General features: G+C 41.2%; 1 protein-coding gene across 2 annotated transcripts in view; it reads left to right on the forward strand.

The window, feature by feature from the left end:
• RUNX1T1 (RUNX1 partner transcriptional co-repressor 1) overlaps nucleotides 1-19849 on the forward strand; it is a 156645-nt gene that overhangs the window by 12715 nt on the left and 124081 nt on the right. The window contains exon 2 of one of the 2 annotated variants that reach the window (XM_056854100.1): nucleotides 15577-15749. The exons of the other annotated variant lie outside the window; for it this stretch is intronic. Within the exon in view, the coding sequence (XP_056710078.1) occupies nucleotides 15662-15749 (88 nt within the window). The 5' untranslated portion in view covers nucleotides 15577-15661. The remainder of the gene's footprint in view (nucleotides 1-15576; nucleotides 15750-19849) is intronic. 2 annotated transcript variants of the gene reach the window in all.

Consider the following 19849-nt stretch of genomic DNA (forward strand, 5'->3'; position numbering starts at 1 on the left):
TAAGTACCAGTCATTACCACCAACCAGTTTTCCTTTGTGATTCACTTTATCTGAAGAACTATAGCCTACATTTCTTGCCTGACTGATGATGACCGCACAGTCACCTCCCTAGGTGGTAGTTCAAATGTCATGTTTCAATTCGCTGGGTCAAAAGACTTCCCACAATGGACAGTCTGGCTGATGTTCTGTTTGCAGTGTAAAATTCCCTAATTTGCCTGGGAGCCGCAGGAATCAATTTACTGTTCTGTCGTTTTATCACGACAAGTTAATGTGTGCATGTTAGGGTTAAATGAAGGCTTAACATTCTGACACATAAACAGTCCTGCCATATCTTCTCATTGGCTCAGGCTTGTAAATAGTAAAACCCACTAGAGTCCCCTTTAATACTCAAGCTAAATGGATGGCACATTTTCAAAACAATGACAAATTAAGGTGGCAGAGCTTGTGCTGGATGAGGAGTGGGAGGAGAGTTCCCGAAGGTGGGAGGCTGCGGCATATGTGTATAGTGTAAGTGTTGTATGTAAAGGATCTGGGCAACAGGCCTAGGAAACATATTTGCCAGATACTCTGGGATAGGGTTGCCAGGTCCTTCTTCTCAAACGGCTGGAGCCTGAAGAGGGCGGGGTTTGGGGAGGGGAGGGACTTCAATGCCATAGAGTTCAATTGCCAAAGCTGCCATTTTTCTCCAGGTGATCGGATCTCTATCGGCTGGAGATCAGTTGAATTAGCAGGCGATCTCCTGCTACTACCTGGCAGTTGGCAACCCTACTCTGGGAAGGTGCTGTCACTTGGAGAAGGTAGTACTGATTTAGGCTGAACATTGTATCAGTTGTCTAAGAAGGCAGTTCCTAAGAATATAGGACTGCTGTGTAGATCTGCTTGAGGTCTGATAGTAAAGCAGAAAGGAACTGTTACCCCAGTGTAAGAAAATTAGAATTCTGAAGGAGAGCCGGTTACGATACTTCTGCAAAGGAAATTTAGGAAGAGTGCTACAGTAGATTAAGAAAGCATGCTCTTTGGGACTTCCAGGTAGGATTGTTTGTCAAAGTGATTACACTTCTCAGCTGCCAGAAACTTGATAGTGTTCCCAGACATTTATGGACAATGACGCCAGATTGCCGGTTAACTTTTTAAAAAAATGCTGGTGTTGTAAGTGAAAAAAAAAGCAGAAGCGTATTACAGAAAGTTAGGGTGTTCACCTAAAAGCAGATTTGCCACTGAGCTCCACAGAGTCAGGATTTCCCTTTACAAAAGCATAGCGGCGGCCTCTGAGGAAATGCTGAACCAGGCCTGGTTCATGACTGAGCTGTTAACTGACACGATTCCTGGAAGCTCTGCCATGGAAAAGCAGCTTTCATTCAGTGTTAGGACACCATAAAATTAAGCCAGTTTTCAACTTCCAATCATGTGGCAGATATTTTTTTTCTCTTTACATTGCTTTATGTCGTGTATGGGCCTAACTTGAAAAATTGGTTGGCTGCAGGGATACCTATGAGATGCGTACCACTTCCTGGTCACAATAGACCCTTCCAAATAAATGCTGTTTTGTTACCGTAGGAAAAGTCCGTGTCTTCTCCTGTTCGTGACTTCCTAGAGTCTCTTAAAATATGATCTGTTGCAGTCATTTAAACGGTACCTTGTGGAATATCAACTTGCCCAGTGAGATTCATCTGTCTTAAAGTAAACGGATTAAACTGCCAAATATATGACAATGGTGTTCTGCTGAAGTCAGGTTCCGGTGCCCTGTGGCTGAATTTCTTCAGAGTTTTTCTGTTTTCAGTCCTCAACAGGCCCTGTCATTGACAGGCCACAGTTGAACAACACTGAGCTCTTGCTTTACGTAAAGGAAATAAGTGTGGTATTTTGAGCACAGGTGAACTGAAATCCAAGCATCTAACATCTGCTATGGGGAGACTGCAACATGCATTTTGTTTGGTTTTCTATCTTTCAAAATCGCAGCATCACAATTGCCAAGATCTTCTGGCAGTATTTGGTGTCATAAAACCACAGTTATGAATTCAGTGATATTTTGGAAATGGAAAGCTTTTTGTAGAGCTTGTCAGAATCTTCTCCCCACCCCTAAAAATCAGGGCAGTGTTGAGATATTTCACATACAGTATCATATCATACCTTCAAAAATGGCCTTCTAAAGGGTTTGCGAAATATAGCACTCACTAACAGCTAAGTTAACATTCCCTTCTGTTGTCCGTTCCCTTTCCCATAATACAGGTTGTAGCCATCTTCCTTGTTAGGTGAGGTTTCCCTATTTCCAGGTGGGGCTTTGAAGAAATAAAGAGAAAAATCCGTGACTACAACATAAACAACAGAAAGTTCTATATCCTTGTAGCAAAGCTCAAGTATCTCGATGTATTTTCAGGTCTAGGAGTTGTTAGTGTCAAAAGTGTATAAGAAGAATGAGAAGAATTTTTTTTTTCATTTGAATGTTTTGACCTAATCTCGCTCCTTTTAAGGAACCCATCGTACTTATAGTCCTATAAACTGAAGAGGATTTTTTTCTGAATAACTGGGAAACCCAGTCAGAGTCGAGAGAACCTGACTGAATCGAGTGGATTAGTCGGCCTTTGGAATACTAGTTCATTTGGAGCGAGGGGAATGCATCAGTCAGCACAGGTTTTGTGTGCATGTGTAAAACAGTCTAGAACTGTTCTTACTCTAAAAAGAAATTCTCATTCCTTAAGTGGAAATTGTCATGCAAAAAAAAAAATCCATTGGTTCAGAAAAATTCTTAGATGGGGAGAGACAGTGCACCTACTGGTCCCACCTTATTTGCAGCCCATTATCTATGTGAAATTATGTAATTGCAACCACAGGTTAATTATGTCATTGTGCATTCTTATGGTTTAAGACAGGGGTGGGGAACGTCAGGCCCGGGGGCCATATAAGGCCCTCGAAATCGTTTGGTCTGGCCCTTCATGGGTCCTGGTAGATCTCTAGCTCAGAAGGATGCTTCCCTTCCTGAATCTCTTAGGCCCAGCTGGGGACACCAGAGCTCAAAAGCGAGTCGCTCTATGTGGCAGACACTCGGAGCCGTCTCCGGTCGTGCCTCTTGGCTAAATGTTTGACCAAATATAGCAAGCTAATTTTTAAGTTGATAATTTTGTATGGCCCCCGAATGATATTATAAATATCCAAATGGCCCTTGGCAGAAAAAAGGTTCCCCACCCCTGGTTTAAGACAAGGAAACCAGCATAGCCAGATAACATACAGTTGCTTTAGATGCTTGTAGAGGACCAGCCACTGCAGAAAAAGAGATACAGCAGTTTGAGAAGAAGGTCCTCAGCGGTGGGTAATTGTGGGTGGGTGGTGCTGATAGTCGGGCAGTAATCCATGGTGGAGAATGAGGATATGTACATATTTATGACCTGTTTTCATTTGTGAAGGGGATGTGGTGTTCCTTATCCCTGGAAATCCTGTTCCTGCTCACCATGACAGATTGTAAATCTCACTGATTTTTGTGGAATGTGTATAAGTGCCTAGGAGGCCCATGCTAGCTTCCCTGAGCTTCTCAAAGGAGAAGATGAGTGTCCTAAATAAGGAGAATGTAACTGCTTCCAGGATTGTAGTGGTGGCTTATTAGTCATGGCAAGGAGTGGGGGGGGGGTTGTGTATTCGGAAGATATGTCAAAGTTTGTGTGTGAGAATCCCAAGCAAGAATCCCAAGCATGACAGATGAGGCAGCCATTGACAAGTCTGTGTGGCTCTCTCAACTATGGCTTATAAATGATCACTCTGTAAAGCTTTCTTTGTTTGTTGTGTGAGATGGGATCAGCTGACAATAGCAGCAGCAGTAAGCAAACCGTATTTGCAGCTGGGCAATTACAGTAGTCCCTAAGATCTGTGACTGTCAACCATGAACACAGATGCCTTCAAAGTTCTGTTTTTCTTCTGTGTGGAAGTCATTGGCATGGAACAGATGCCTTCATTTTGGAGAAACCAGCCTCTGGATATAATTGGTTCTCTTTTCCCTTGTTCCCTAGGGACTGTCTCTTGTTGATGAAATTAGATGGGGGTATGTGGAGAGAGCAAGAGACGCACACAGAGAGCTCTTATGGTGTTTTCTGTGTGCTACATGCTAGTGATCTGTCTGGAAGTTAGAATGCCTTTCAAATTTTAAAGGTGCATCTCTTCCTATATTTCATTATGTATATGGTAGGCCAAGAGCTGTTTTAATTTTTAAACTTGGAAGCGTGTTTTCTTTGGGGCTGTTTGTTTTCTGCCATTTGGCTGTTTATACTTTTTTGGGGGGGCAGTTAACACTAGAATAGGCAATAAACAACTTTAAATATACATATATAGAGATAGAGATAGATATAGTGAAATAGTCTATGCCCTCAGAGTTCTTGTTTCATGTTGGCAGTTGTATAGCTTTTCCCTTATGTAGTGTCACTATTTTAATAGCTATTTTTGCCATTTTGTACCTGTAAGGTAAAATTGGTGGGTTTGTTCTCTCTTTTTAAAAAAAGTAGCACATTTTTACTGAATAAAGTACTTTTTTGGGAACTCAGTTCGCATTCATACACTATGCAAACATTTCAATGAAATGGTAGGTAGATTTGTGTAAACATGAAGAGTTTTTGTGAGCTCCTCAATCTGTGGTGTGATTTAGTGAGTCTTGCCGTAGCTGTTCTTTTGTCTACTTAGCTTTCCCCCCTCTGTGCTTATAAACATTAATTCATACCTAGAGGCACAAGAATCTCCTCCTGTCTTCTCCCTTGAATAATTCCCCAAAAATATTTGAAATATTTGAAATGTTGTAATCCCCTTGTGTTATAGTATTTAGTTTTCGTCTCAGTTTGGCTCTTTAAAGTACCAGTGGTAGTGCTAGAATAAAGTTGGCTGTCCTCCAAACCAGATGATAAACCGGAGGTGTGATGTTTCATGTTATAATTGCTCGTGGATGCTGACTCACTGTTCAGTATAAAATGTGTTGCCAATGAGTTTAGCATATCCTTCCAGTGTTCCTGACTGAGGATGTCTCCAGCTTCAAACCCAATTTTTAAATGTCTAGGTTTTGTGGAGCGTTGATAGCAAAATCTCCCATTCCTAGCTAAAGCAGCATAGAACTATATGCAATGTATTTTGAATACTGTACTGAATAATAATAATAAAAAACACACACATTATAGGGCTAAATCTTTCAGACTGTAGTGAAGGTGAAGTGAAGATTCTGTGAGGTGCTAGATGCTGTTCCTCTTCTATCTATTTCCCATAGTCAGAGAGAGGTTTTGCTCCCACCTCTTATCTTAATTGGAACTACTGGAATGGGAAAACATACAAGAAGAAACCAATGTATTCTGACATTTCTGCAGCTTGGGTGTGCTATTAGATATATCTAATACACAAAGCAACAGGAGCTCAGTCTTAGCATCTGTTTTCTGTGCCAGATCTCAGTTTCAAAGCTCACAGGTAAAATATATATGAAAGTTGGTTCCCAACATTTATCCTGTTTTTGCAACAATGTCATGCTCTAGAATTTGGGCAGGACTGTGTGGATCAGTGTAGGCTTGGTTTTCATTCTCAGTGGTTGGTGTCAGCAGTAGCAGGTTTTGATCTCAGCAGAACAGTGTCCTCAAGTGCATCCATATATTTTATTAAGAGTTCCACAATTTTTTGCTATGCTTGGTGGCTAACCTTTCTTTCTTTCTTTCTTTCTTTCTTTCTTTCTTTCTTTCTTTCTTTCTTTCTTTCTTTCTTTCTTTCTTTCTTTCTTTCTTTCTTTCTCTCTTTCTCTCTTTCTCTCTTTCTCTCTTTCTCTCTTTCTCTCTCTCTCTCTCTCTCTCTCTCTCTCTCTCTCTCTCTCTCTCTCTCTCTCTCTCTCTCTCTCTCTCTCTCTCTTTCTCTCTTTCTCTCTTTCTCTCTTTCTCTCTTTCTCTTTCTCTCTTTCTCCTTTCCTCCCTTCCCTCCTAACCAGCTTACTTTCTGTTCCATAAAGACAAAATAAGTGTATCAGTCTTTCCTAGTGGGTTGACAACAACTTTTTGTTATGTGTTGATAGCAGCAATTCACACAAAATGCAGTCTGGAATTATTGTGGAAAAGACCCTGTACTGGCAACTTTAAAAAAATCTAACACTTTCTGGTGGTGAATCAAACATAAGATTTGGCACATGCCCTGAAAGACTGAGCTATCTATATATGTTAATAAGCAATCTTTTAGTCTTCATAAAACTTTTGAAAAACATTATAATTCTATTATATAAAATAAATACTTAATACGTTAGCCATTTTTGACTGGCCAGTTCAAATTCTGAATTTCTTGCTACATTGTCATCCTGTATCATGACTGAGGGATGTAATTATCCTTTGTCAGCTTATACTGAAGGGGGAACAAAGCAGGTGGCTGCTAGCAGCTTTGCTAAAAAAAGTTGTTGGCAGTTTTAGAAAAAGATAATCTTGTGCCAAAATATTCTGTAACCAAAGTTAAATTTATGGTATCTTTATGGCAGCCATGAAACCATATTTGTAGACTCGCTTGTAAGTCAGGAGTTTATATGCAGTCCTACTGAGAAACAGAAGATGCTGACTTGGGGACATTATAATGGTGACAAAGCCTGACCCCTGACACGAACAAAAATCATGTGAAGGACATAGAACTTTGCAATATAACTTTGCAATATAAAAGTCCTTCCTCTTTACCTTCCCTCCCTTCAGACTGAAGCTGATATCCTGTATTGAGTTGTATGTAAAATGCCATCAAATTGCAGCTGAGGCAAGTGATCGAGCAGAGGTGGTTAGCCATTGCTTTCCTCTGCAGTCTTCTTTGGTGGTGTCCCATTCAAGTCCTGACTCTTCTTAGCTACCTAGATCTGAGGGGCCGTGGCTTAGTGGTAGAGCATCTGCTTGGCATACAGAAAGTCCCAGGTTCAGTCCCCGGTATCTCCAGTTAAAGGGACTAGGCAAGGAGGTGAAAGACCTCTACCTGGGACCCTGGAGAGTTGCTGCCAGTCTGAGTAGACAATACTGACTTTGATGGACCAGGGGTCTGATCCAGTATAAGGCAGCTTCATGTGTTCAACATTGGGCTATACTATACCATTCTGCACACCCCAAATCACCCCCATATATGGATACTACCTCCTAAAGTTCTCCAAGGAATGGAAACAAAAAAGGACATGTGCAGGTGAAGGAGTGAGATAATCCAGACAAAAGGCTTCTCTGTTCTTGGTGGTTCTCCATGAATGCTGCTGAACAAAATCAGCCAACTGTGACCTGGAACATAGTTGACAAAGAGCAAAATGGTGTAGCTCCATTGGTGTCTTGGGGAACATCTCTTTAGTTTTTTCTACATAACTGAACTGTTGCCATTCATTCTTAGGAAGAAAATGAACATACACATTCCACTCATCATAACAAAAGGCATTTTGCTAGTGAAACAATGACAGGGCAGACATCCAAAATGGCTTTCCTTCACTATTAAATAACTAGTCTCAAACATCTGAAATTAGAGGCTTAGACCTCCAGACCAAAAAGTTTAACTTTCAAGTGAATTGAAGCCTTTGCACTTTTAAAGGAATTAATCATACTGTAGATTATTTGGAGCCTATGTTTATGAAGAAGTATATTGAAAGAAGCGTTTAAAAAGGCATGGTTTGAAGCATTTCATATGTTACCAATGAGACAAGCCTTTTTCCTCTAGCAAAAGGGTGAGCAACTTGTTTAGCAACAGAGAGAACCACGAGAAGAACATCATAAGCCGGACAGAACAGGAACAAGAAGATCCGGGTTCAGATGACTCCTCAGCCAAGCACACTGGATAACCTTGGACCAGTTGCTCACTGTCACTCTAATGTCCCTCACAGGATTGTTGTGATGATGAAATGGAGGAGGGATACGACAGAGAACAATTGACATCACCCTAAGCTCCTTGGAAGGAGGGTGGGATATAATAAAAATTATTGTAGAATTATGATAAAATTAAAAAATCCATGAAAATAAAGTTGAAAATCAAGAGTCAAATGGAATCCAAGGTCGTCTATTTCAAATGGGGACATGTAAGAATCGTGGAGTTCATTGCTTTGCATGCCCATCTCTCAGCCATTCTTGCTTTTCCAGGCTACTGCTGCGCATGGGAAGTTATTGCTCGCCCCCCGCCCCCAGTAGATGCCCAGACTGGTGCATGAGATAGTGGTGTGCTGACTCATAAATGTTTACACACACGCAGAGAGTGAGAGTGCACAATACCCGTACATAATTTAAGAAGATTGGATTTGTAAGCACATGCACATAACTCATCCTGGAAAGTGCCAGAAAAGATTATTGTTGTGCTTGTTTAGTACACTAGGCTTTATCTTTAGATATAGCTGTGCCTTAGGCCTCTTTAAGATTACTGTTCTAAACTGGATGTCCTCTATTTTGGCCCATTTCCAAGTAAAGTGATACAGAGATGGGGTTTCATACAGCTCATTTCAATCCATTTATGAATTCTCTCTAAACCGCTCTGAAGCACTCTGGCCATTTCAAACAGTGCTGCTGCCCCCCCCCCCCGCCATCTTTTTCTGCGGCATGTTCTTTTTCACCCTTTTAAAAAAATGTTCTGAGATTTGCGCTATAGCTCCATAGCAACCCAAAGCCTCCCAATGCTGGTGATATAGCAATTCAGTGCTGTATGACCAGCATTGGGATGCATTGGATTGCTATGGTGCTATAGCACAAATCTCAGAACGTTTTAAAAAAATGGTGAAAAAGAATGCGCTGTGGGGAAAGGTGGGGAAGGGGAGCGGTCCTTTCAGCAACACTCTAGACATTTTAAACAGTACACTGCAGCAATTCAGCAGGGCAAGGAAAAACTCGAAATAGGGGAAAGCTGTTTTCATAAAAAACGGCAAGAGCCCCAGGATGCCAGTAGGACACAAGCGACTTTGTCTGGAGAGGTTAAAAAACAACAACTCAACAGCCAGGAGCCAAAATGGTTGTGCCTGAAAAGACACAAAAAATCCGTTGGCAACCTGCGGCTCAAACTGATTATAAGGGCAGTTTGAAAGGGGCCTTAGTTACATTTAATACTAAATGTGGACTAGGATGTGGATTCAGATGTACATCAAAATCGGCATTTCATTAAGAGCTATGCAGCGTGAGAAACATCCTGCTCAAATGAATATTTTGATGTGCATTCAGTCTGTTTATTACCTCCACCTATCTTGCACATGAGTTAGCACAACTAGTTTCCACTTTTGCTTTCTCCGAGGGAAGCAAATTTGATAAACTTGTTTGAAAATATGAAATAATTGTCTGCAGTGGGGAAAAGCAATACCCGTGTGGCAAATTTAACCTGGTAGATTTATTGTGGCATTCCTAGTTTCAAATGCCAGTTTGCTGGATGTGCATGAAGTTTTAAAAAAAGAGGCTTGAGAGCTGTTGACATCTTGAAGGCAGCCATTTCAGAGTAAGAATACATGTATAATATGACCACTAACTGTAATTTGATACCTGTCACGTTCATGAAAATGATATGCAAATTTTGTTAATAGTATGCCAGCAAAATAGGCAAAGAGCCATGCCTGTCTGGCTTGTGATGTACTTCTCATGCGAATCTCTCTGTTGCTGAAGAAGTTGCATGCTCTTTTGCTAGAGGAAGAAGGCTTAACTCATTGGTAATATAATCCTATGTTCTTTTAGGTGGTGAAGGGATTCCTGGCAGCAGCTAAGCAGTACAGGAATTGGTAACTGCACTTGATTTTCTTTTATGTTGATTCTGAGATGTGTAGTCTTTATATCCTATTAAATTTTTGAAAGATAAACTGATGTGGGAATGATTTGCCAGGCCCAGTGACTCCTCTTTTTAAAACCTTGGCTCAGCTGAATATCTTGGAAGAGAGTGGGGAGAATAAGATAAAAGTGCTTTCACTATGAGGTTAACTGATTTCAAATAGAAGGCTCTCTCAAGTTATTGCATTCTGCACAAAATAAATACATTTCGCATATGGTTAAGATTGATCAAAAAATATTCTGTATGCCAGTGATTACATTCCCATCTGTGATTAAGGGTTTCTGTCTGCATCTGGTTTTCACATTATATTTCTGTAACAAGAATCTTTTATATGGCAGAGTTCATTCTCTGTATTTTCTATTAGCTGCAGCTTGAACTACTGCACGGATCACAGATTTACACATATGGCTTTAATTACTTCATACCATTGAGAAAAAGTAATATTTGTTTGGGAATGTATGTTTTTTACTTATTTCCATGGTTATACAACAAGATGAGCTTTTGAAATGCCTCTTTTGGAGAAATACAAATTGTTTCATGCATTCTCTTTGAAAGTAAGGTGTTTGAGCAGATTTGTATGGTGCTTCAGTTGCAACAGTTAATATATGAGGCAGCAAATACAATTTATTGCTTATTACCGACAAAGGAATACTAGCTATTGCTTATCTAACCGGAGGCATGGTACAGGGAAATAAAAGGTGGAATTCGTAAACAGTTTTTTTAAAAGTAGATGGATTTTGAAATAAATAAATAAATAAATAAATATATCTATATCTATCTATCTATCTATCTATCTATCTATATATATGAATGATACTTTAGTAGGAATTTTTGCAGATAAATATACATGTGACTCTCATTAGAAAAATAAAACTGCATGATTTATACTTAGGACTCTATGGTTGACTTCAGTGGACTTTTGAAAGGCGTATGCTTAGGGTTACACTGTTAGCAAATTTAGTAGATGAATGAATATATGTATTTTGTACCTAGCAGTTATGAGGAGAGTAAACCTTATGAAGAATAGAGATTAAATAACAAATGATTGCTGTAGATCATATGATATTTAAAGATGATGTTAGGTTAAGAGTGTGGCTGTGCCTACATTTAATAAATGGATAGAAAAATTCCATTTCCTTAACAGACTTTGTCAACTTTAACAGATATGTGTACAATGTACAATTTCCTCCTTCACATATATTTTGTGAAAAATGTATGATTTGTAATTTCTACTAAAGATGTAACTATACAGACATACCCTTAAAAGTTCTGTTTTGTATATAGTACAGGTTAGTGTGATCTTCATATGCATCTCTTACAGATTCCCTCGTGGCAGTAAGGCAGATCTATGAAGTTCATTAGACTTCTTGATGGGTGACATGATAAACACTGCCAAGAGTGTTAGATATATTGTTAATTACTGTGCTTAAAAATAACTCTTTAAAATGAGTAATTTTAAAGCTTAAAAATATTATGTATATGAAAGTTGATCTTTTGGGTTTCATAGTTTGAAAAGGGCCTTCCTTTTGGCAAATTAGAGTTTCTCATAATAACAGAAAGTTAAACGTTATTTTAAAATGCAAAGAATATTGGATAGGTTTCTCATAATAACAGAAAGTTAAACGTTATTTTAAAATGCAAAGAATATTGGATAGGTTTGGAAACTTGACCGTTTTTAGCCTGCTAGAGTAATCTGTAGACATTTTACAATCCAAACAGAATATATTTCTTTATATGAAATTACTCTGAAAAATGTGTAGAGCTGGATTCTGGCCTATCTTGAAGTTTCAGGGCAAGTATACAATATTACGTAATGGTCCTTCAGAACATTTACTTTTAAGTTCATCTGTTTCTTGACTCTCATTACTGATCAAATTATCTCATTCATTAGAGGATAATAGTGCATTGATGTCTGGTGGGATATCTTTGGTTTGGATTTTTTCAGGTGCATGCAGTGGTCCCTTTATGCTTGTGCATGGGTAGGATTTGCTTGTAAATATCTAGTGCACAGGTTCAAATTTAAATTACCATTCTGCATGTAGCTGCGTTTACCTAACCCTGAAAATCCATGCTATGTCACATACCTTTTAAAAGCATAGTAATGTCTTGAGAAAGTTGACCACTCGATCATTGAAAGTTACTCTGTTCTTATGATGCATGAATTATACAAATAGATATAGCTAAGCTATATAAAGGCTTAAAAGATGGAAGAGGTAAATTCTCAAATTATTACAACTCACTGGAGATTTCACAGTATAGGACAATGGCCTCTTTCTTACCATTCCACTCTGCAAAGTTTCTGAAGCCTTTCTCCAGCCTAAGGAGCCTACTTCTGAAATGTTGTTTCTCTTCCTCCAGCAGAAAAATGATCTAGGTTGGAGGAAGGCTTCTGAGGTTGGAGGTAGGGTTGCCAGGTCCCTCTTCATCACTGGCGAGAGGTTTATGGGGCGGAGCCTGAGGAAGGTGGGGTATGGGGAGGGGAGGGACTTCAATGTCATAGAGTCCAATAGCCAAAGCAGCCATTTCCTCCAGGTGAACTGATCTCTATTGGCTTGAAGTTATAATAGCAGGAGAACTCCAGCTAGTACGTGGAGGTTGGCAACCCTTGCAGGTAGCCTTCGGACTTAACTGAAAAGTGGTTGGAGACAAGCCAGTGAGTCTGTATAATGCTAATGAGCAAAATATGGCGAGGGCCATGTCAGTTATAACTAAGAATGCCACTTGTGAATTAATTTTTTTTTCTTGAACCGCTGTTGAATAATACAGTTTTCTTTGATGGAATATATTTAACACCTACTGGTTTTAGGCTATGGCAGTATCTCCCAAACTTCTGATAACTGAGATCTGTTCTTAATTAATTAAATATCTAGTAGCAATGGATGGCCCCAGTGTACAGATCAAAATAACTCCAGGAGGGAACCTATGATTTATGGCAGTGGTGGCGAACCTATGGCACGCGTGTCAGAGACGACACTCAGAGCCCTCTCTGTGGGCACGCGCACCGTCACCCCAGCACGCCTTGGCTGCATCATGCCTCCTCTTCCTGTTATGCCGCAGCAGCCCCCAGCAGGGCCCTCTCCAGGAAGGTGTGGGCCCGGGCGGGCGAGCGGCGGGAAGCCCCTGCACCAGAGTTCAGCCCCTTCTCCTGCTAGTTGATGGCATTGCCCGAGGCCTCAGCGTGGCCAAAAGCGCGCTGGGCTCCCGGCCTCTCCACACCCGGCGCGCTTTCCTCACCAAGACGCACATGGCACGCAGCCTGGCTCCCTCCTGCTTTTTTTGCAGGTGCTCCAGGGGTGGACCCACCGCTTTTCTCCACCCCGTCCCGAGAGCAGCCTGGGAGGTGTAGTATTGGGCCGAGCTTGCGTCAGAGCCTGCCTGTTGCTGCTGCTTCCCCCTTCCGTTCGGCCACCCAGGCTCTGGCTCGCCGTAGCCTGGTTTGGGAGTTGGGATCCCCGGCTAGGCCTTGAGCGTTCGTTACGGCCAGGAGCTCCGCTCCCGATCTGAAAGCCTTCGAACTTTAACGAGGGACCCTCAAAAGGGAAACCTTGGATTGCCCTTTTTCAATGGATTTGCTGGGCCGTATGCTAAAGATCCCTTTTTCAGACTGGCTGTGTCCCTGCCTTCTTAAGTCATAGAATCATAGAGTTGGAAGGGACAACCAGGGTCATCTAGTCCAACCCCTTGCACAATGCAGGAATTTCTCAACTACCTCCCCCACATACACCCAGTGACCCCTACTCCATGCCCAGAAGATGGCCAAGATGCCCTCCCTCTCATGAACTGCCCAAGGTCATAGAATCAGCATTGCTGACAAATGGTCATCTCTCTGTGTGTGTGTTAAGTGCCATCAAATCGCTTCCGACTCATGGCGAACCTATGAATCAACGTCCTCCAAAATGTCCTGTCTTTGACAGGCTTGTTCAGGTCTTGCAAATTGAGGGCTGTGGCTTCCTTTATTAAGTCCATCCATCTCTTGTTGGGTCTTCCTCTTTTCTTACCGCCCTTAACTTTTCCTAGCATGATTGTCTTCTCCAGTGACTCTTGTCTTCTCATAATGTGACCAAAATACGATAGCCTACGATAGCCTCAGTTTAGTCATTTTAGCTTCTGGGCAGTGGTGGCGAAACTTACAAAGTATGAGCCAAGGTTAGACAAATTATCAGCATGCAAACAACAGCAAAAATAATTGTTCAAAAGCATGCCAAATGCAAACTTTTACCTTTCAATAACAAGTTGTTTGTATCATTGAAAGCTCTGTTATTGTGGGGTTTTTTAAGACAAAAGATGTTAATGTATGAGTTGTTTTTTCTAAATTAATACCTCAGTCTTCAGGTTAAACTGCCGTGTTGGCACTTTGCGATAAATAAGTGGGTTTTGGGTTGCAGTTTGGGCACTCGGTCTCTAAATGGTTCGCCATCACTGGTTTATGGCATATGTTAAAGGTTAAAGGGGGGTAACTCCCAGATTTGTACACACATGAAACCTTTAAAAAATGAGGCATGGGGAAGAAACAGGGATCACAATGATCCAATCAGAAATGGTACCAAATATTGTCTGGCTGGGTATTTTCTAGTAGCTTGGTGCTGAAAGTACACTGCATGCTTTCAGCCCCAAGCCACTACTGATCACTTGTCTGGCAGGAAATGCAAGCAGGGGAAAGGAGAGTGAGATTTTATATTTTTATAACATATTATAAAATAATGTATCATAAAATGAACAGTGAAATTCCATTATATTAACAGTTCGGTGGCACTTTACCCCTGCTTTGTAGAGGTCAGATTGGGCTCACAAAAGTATTTAAATTGTTTAATCAGTTAATTGCTCTTGACATGTCAGTGTGCCTCTGCATGGTGTTTTACAATTACTGTACTGTGATGTTGAGTTCAATGAGATTACTCCAGAGTAAGTGATTAGAAGACTTCAGATTTCTAGAGTTAAGTCTGGCTGCTTCTACATGGGGGATTTGCTCTGCCCTGGCTCTCAAACTATGAATGGTTCTTCAAAGCACCCTTCCTTCTGGTTTGCCGTGATGTTTCCCAAACCTGCTTAGCTCCAACTTTTCTGAAAAGATTGGAGTCAAAGCAGAGCGGATGGGAAGGTATGGATTTCTGAACTTCCCACCCTCATCTGGTGCCATTTCTCTGGTGTATCTCCTCACACGCCATTTTCACCTCTCCCCATTGAGAGCTTTTTGTTGGCTTTAAAAACATTGGTAGTCATAACACTTTAGTGATATACTTATTACTGTTGTTGTTTTTTTTAATAAAAAAAATAGCCAGTAAAAAGTTCTCTGGTGGCAGAGGGGAAGGGGTGACAAGTATGATGGCCTACCCCCGTGTTGGTACTCCCAGTTGCCATTCTGAATGCCTCTGCTTTTGCTGCAATAAGCGTACCAAATGGAATTGTCCCCATTTCACACTGGGACCCAAAATATTTGTTTCACTGAAACACTGGGGTTAAACTAAAGTTAATGAAGCTATGCCAGTCTAAAAAAGTACTGCTTTGAAAGGTTTGATATTGTGGAGCGACCATTATCTCATGCAAATCTTCACTGACTTTTTAAATAATCCGTAAAATGAGCTGTTGTCCATCATTTTCTCTGGAGTGATTTGTTGATGAAATTTTAAATCCGAAAGGATGCAAAGTTACCCTTCTGCTTCATGAACAGAAGGTTTCTTCTGTGAGCAAAAGGGCACCTTTAGATTTATTCCATTGTCTTTAGTATGACATTAGTTTCTGCTACTGTACAAAAAGGATTAGCATTATCATGTAAATAGAACGGCTTGGTGCTTTAAACTGGCTGTGATACGTACATTTTTGTTTTTGTTTTCCTTTTGTTGTCGTCAATAGAAAAGATTGATCTCTGGGCTGGTGAACATAATATCTGTCCCAGTCAGAAAAGGAGAGAGAAAATTAGCAGGACGATTGGTGGAGAATGATATCTGTCAAAAGAAACACTTGGAGAGCACTGAGTTTAGTAATAGGTGACTGCCGGAAAAAAGGGAACTTTGAATATTGCCAAGGTAAGGAACAGACTTGTAATTAATGTACCTTATTTGACAAAAAAATTAATGTACCTTATTTGACGAAAAAAATGACTACTTGTGTGTTGTCCTTCTAAAACTATGCTTTAAATCTGTTTCTCATTATTCCATGTGCTACTCAGTTCTGTTGTATCATTTGAAATCATATTTTTAAATGTTGGGCTGTACACGTGATTAATTTTTGTATGAAAAAAAAGCAAGGGCATGTTCACATTTTCCCCAGTTGAGGAATCATCAAGCGAGTAGAACAAGATTCTGCCCCCTCCCCAGATCTGCCATGTAGCTATACTTCAGATATATGGTACCTCTGTGCCATAGTTTCATCTGTTCTAGCTTAGTCTCTGTGAATTTTACATATATCTTCCTGATTTGGAGAGGTAACAACAAAATCAGTGAGATAACAGTTGAAATCTATACACATAGTCCCAATACCAGCATTACTACCAACTTTTGTAAACACACCAAACCCCATAGTATGATGAGAGGTTAGGGTGAGAGGGCATAATTGTGCTCCAAACACATGTAGTATGGGATGTGATGACTTCCTTCCTCCAAGGTGATCCAAATGACTCAGTTGGAGGAAGATTTAGTGGAAAGGATAGGATAGATACATCTTGGTGAAAGGAAGACATTGACTCCAAACCATGCTCCATGCCCTCTGTATGTTTTGAGGGTGCATATGAATGGTTCTTAAATAATTTATTAAAAATGGGGCCACTGGAACTAATGGGAACATGGAAAATTAAGTGCTTTAAAGACAGCTGGTTATGACACTGTGCTTTTAAAGTTCTGTCCATTCTATCATTGCGACCATCTCAGGTAGGAGGGGACAACTCCTGACATTATTACAAGTGTGGCTTTATCAGCGATACCAAATATTTATGTAGCAAAGGTCTTATAGATTTTAAACCTATGTTTTGCCCTGTCTTGAATGCAGGTGAGGTGAGGATGTGGGTCAGTGCTAGAGCATCGGCTTTGCACATAGAAAGTCTCAGGTTCAATCTCCACTTAAAATGGCCTGGTAGGTGATAATGTGAAAGACCTAAGAACCTACAGAACTGCTGCCAGTCGGAGTAGACAAGACCGATCTTGATAATGGTTTGACTCAGTGTAAGGCAACTTCATGGGTCCATAAAGTACAAAGAATATGAAGTGCATTGGTTCTTGTAGGTTATCCGGGCTGTGTAACCGTGGTCTTGGTATTTTCTTTCCTGACCTTTCGCCAGGAGCTGTGGCAGGCATCTTCAGAGGAGTAACACTGAAGGACAGTGTCTCTCAGTGTCAAGTGTGTAGGAAGAGTAATATATAGTCAGAAGAGGGTTGAGTTTGAGCTGAGTCATTGTCCTGCAAAGTGTTAAAGGTAATGTGCAAATCATTGTACTGTAAGATTCAAGATAATGTGCTAATGAGGGTGTGGTATGTTAATGTGGAACCATTGTATCCTGAAGTGGTCTGTTAACATGTGGAATCCAAGGCTAATTGAACGGAGAGACACTGTCCTTCAGTGTTACTCCTCTGAAGATGCCTGCCACAGCTGCTGGTGAAACGTCAGGAAAGAAAATTCCAAGACCACGGTCACACAGCCCGGATAACCTACAAGAACCAATGAAAGCCTTCGACAATATTTTAATATGAAGTGCATCCATTAGAGATGAAAGCCATGATAGATCATAAGATATTGGAGGCAATCCATGAAAAACGCTAGCTATTTCCTGTCATTCTGTTCTCTCCTAGCTACGAATGTTTTTTCCCCCCTCATAATTCTACCCAAAGGAGGGGGTGAGTCATTTTTCATGCATCCCTACATATGTCCATTCCATATGGGAACTTTGAGAACAGTGGCCTTCTGCCATCTGGTACAACCCTTTGTATTTCAGGACTCAACCTGCTGTATGAGAGCACAATCAAGTCAATCTTAAGCACATTAAAATTCACTGATTTGAATGGTGGACTCAGACACATGCTTAGCTTTCTTCTACTTTGTATACAATTTTGTACATGATTCATGAAATTTGTGTGATATAAAAAAATAAGTAGCTTTTACTGGATCACGCCCACAATTAAGTTCCAGGAAGTATCTCCTCATAAGAAACTGTGTTAACCCTTTCCCACCCGGGCCATGGAGAAACGTACTGGTCAGCTAATTTTTAAGTTGATAATTTTGTATGGCCCGCAAATGATGTTATAAATATCCAAATGGCCCTTGGCGGAAAAAAGGTTCCCCACCCCTGTGCTATTACAACTGATCTACAGCTGTTAGAGATCAGTTCACCTGGAGAAAATGGCCGCTTTGGCAATTGGACTCTATGGCATTGAAGTCCCTCCCATCCCCAAACCACGCCCTCCTCAGGCTCCGCCCCATCCCCAAACCAGCTGCTGGTTGTGAAGAGGGACCTGGCAACCCTAACCCTTGGGGATACAGTACCTTACTTTTGCCCACCCCGCCAAGTGCAGCTACCTGCCTGCCTTCAGCTTTCGCCTGCTATGGCAGGAGAGAGAAGTCCCCAGTAAAGCAAAAGTTGTCCTCTTGTGTGGTTGTGCTGCTAAGCATGCTAGGAGAGCAAGTAGCAATTGAGCTCTTTTTTCAGAAGAGCTCATATCGTAGCAACACTTTAGCTCTGTGCTATAAGTAGGGTTGCCAGCTCCAGGTTGGGAAAGTCCTGGAGATTTTGGGGGGTGGAGCCTAGGGATGGCAGGGTTTGGTGAGGGGAGGGACCTCAGCAGGAAGTAATGCCATAGAGTCTACCCTCTAAAACAGCAATTTGCTGTTGGCCTCTGTAGCTACCAGTTTAGCAAGGCATTCTTTTTAAGGGCTCCCTTTCCTCCTCCGTCTTTTAAACTATGTAACAGAGTTTAAAGGCTGAGGGCCAGCAGAGCTCTAGGCTCCACAAGCAACCTTCAAGTTGTGATGGCTACCTCACACGTGGAATTGTTGAGGCCTGCTTTGTAACAGGCTGTTGTTATTTTTGAAAGGGAACTGAGGCAGAGAGCCAGTGGCTGTCTCATGGCAGAAATAAAATGTGAGACCTGGGACTCCCCTGTTGAAAGCTTAGCCTCTTAACCTCTGCTGTTCTTTCTTATAAGGTAGCTTGTTTTTTGCTGGACTAGAGGATGCTGAAATGGCGTTTGAGTATTATGATGTCCCCCCTCCCACCTCACAAAATCTGGGCTTGAGCTTCCTTGTACTACAACAAGGGCAGAAATGGATGTTAAATAGAACATACAAGTGCCACTGAAAACGGAAGCCCTTTGTCAAGTTTCCATCATCCGTAGGGTTGACAGGTCCCTCTTTGCCACTGACAGGAGGTTTGGGGGGCAGAGCTTGAGAAGGGCGGGTTTTGGGGAGGGACTTCAATGCCGTAGAGTCCAGTTGCCAAAGCCGCCATTTTCTCCAGGTGAACTGATCTCTATCGGCTGGAAATCAGTTGTAATAGCAGGAGATCTCCTGTTACCACCTGAAGGTTGGCAGCCCTAATCTACTCTGTAACTAGGGTTGCCAGCTCTCGAATGATAAATTCCTGGAGACTGTGGGGGTGGAGCCTGGGGAGGGTATGGATTGGGGAGGGACCTCAGCGGATTATAATGCCATAGAGTCTATCCTCCAAAGCAGCCAGTTTATCTAGGGGAGCTGATCTTGATTGCCTGGAAATCAGTTGTAACGTTGGGAGATCTTGGCTGGCAACTCTATCTGTAACCCACTAGCCCATGCATTGATATTATATTTTTGTTGTATAATTCCCTGACCCTTCACCATGCCATTAGTAGCTGCTGATGGAGTGGGGAACATTGTAATGATAATAGTAAATGGTATAAGTTGAACTAGACATTATAGAGGTGAGTGGAGAGGAAGACTCATTATGGGCCTGCCATTTTTGGCACTAGCCTCATAAAGTTCCGCTGCTAGTCCTCTCCAACAAGGAATTCTGAATCCTGTCCATAAAATGCATAAAAAGCTATATCTGTTTATCAATATGTGTGTATTCTATACATACACACACATATAGAGCGGAACATCCCTCACTTGTAAAGGTTCTTGCCACCTTAACCCATTTTTATAAAGTACTTTCTCGGCCACACAC

Source organism: Euleptes europaea, chromosome 8 (assembly GCF_029931775.1).
Source record: "Euleptes europaea isolate rEulEur1 chromosome 8, rEulEur1.hap1, whole genome shotgun sequence".
Classification (NCBI taxonomy): domain Eukaryota; kingdom Metazoa; phylum Chordata; class Lepidosauria; order Squamata; family Sphaerodactylidae; genus Euleptes; species Euleptes europaea.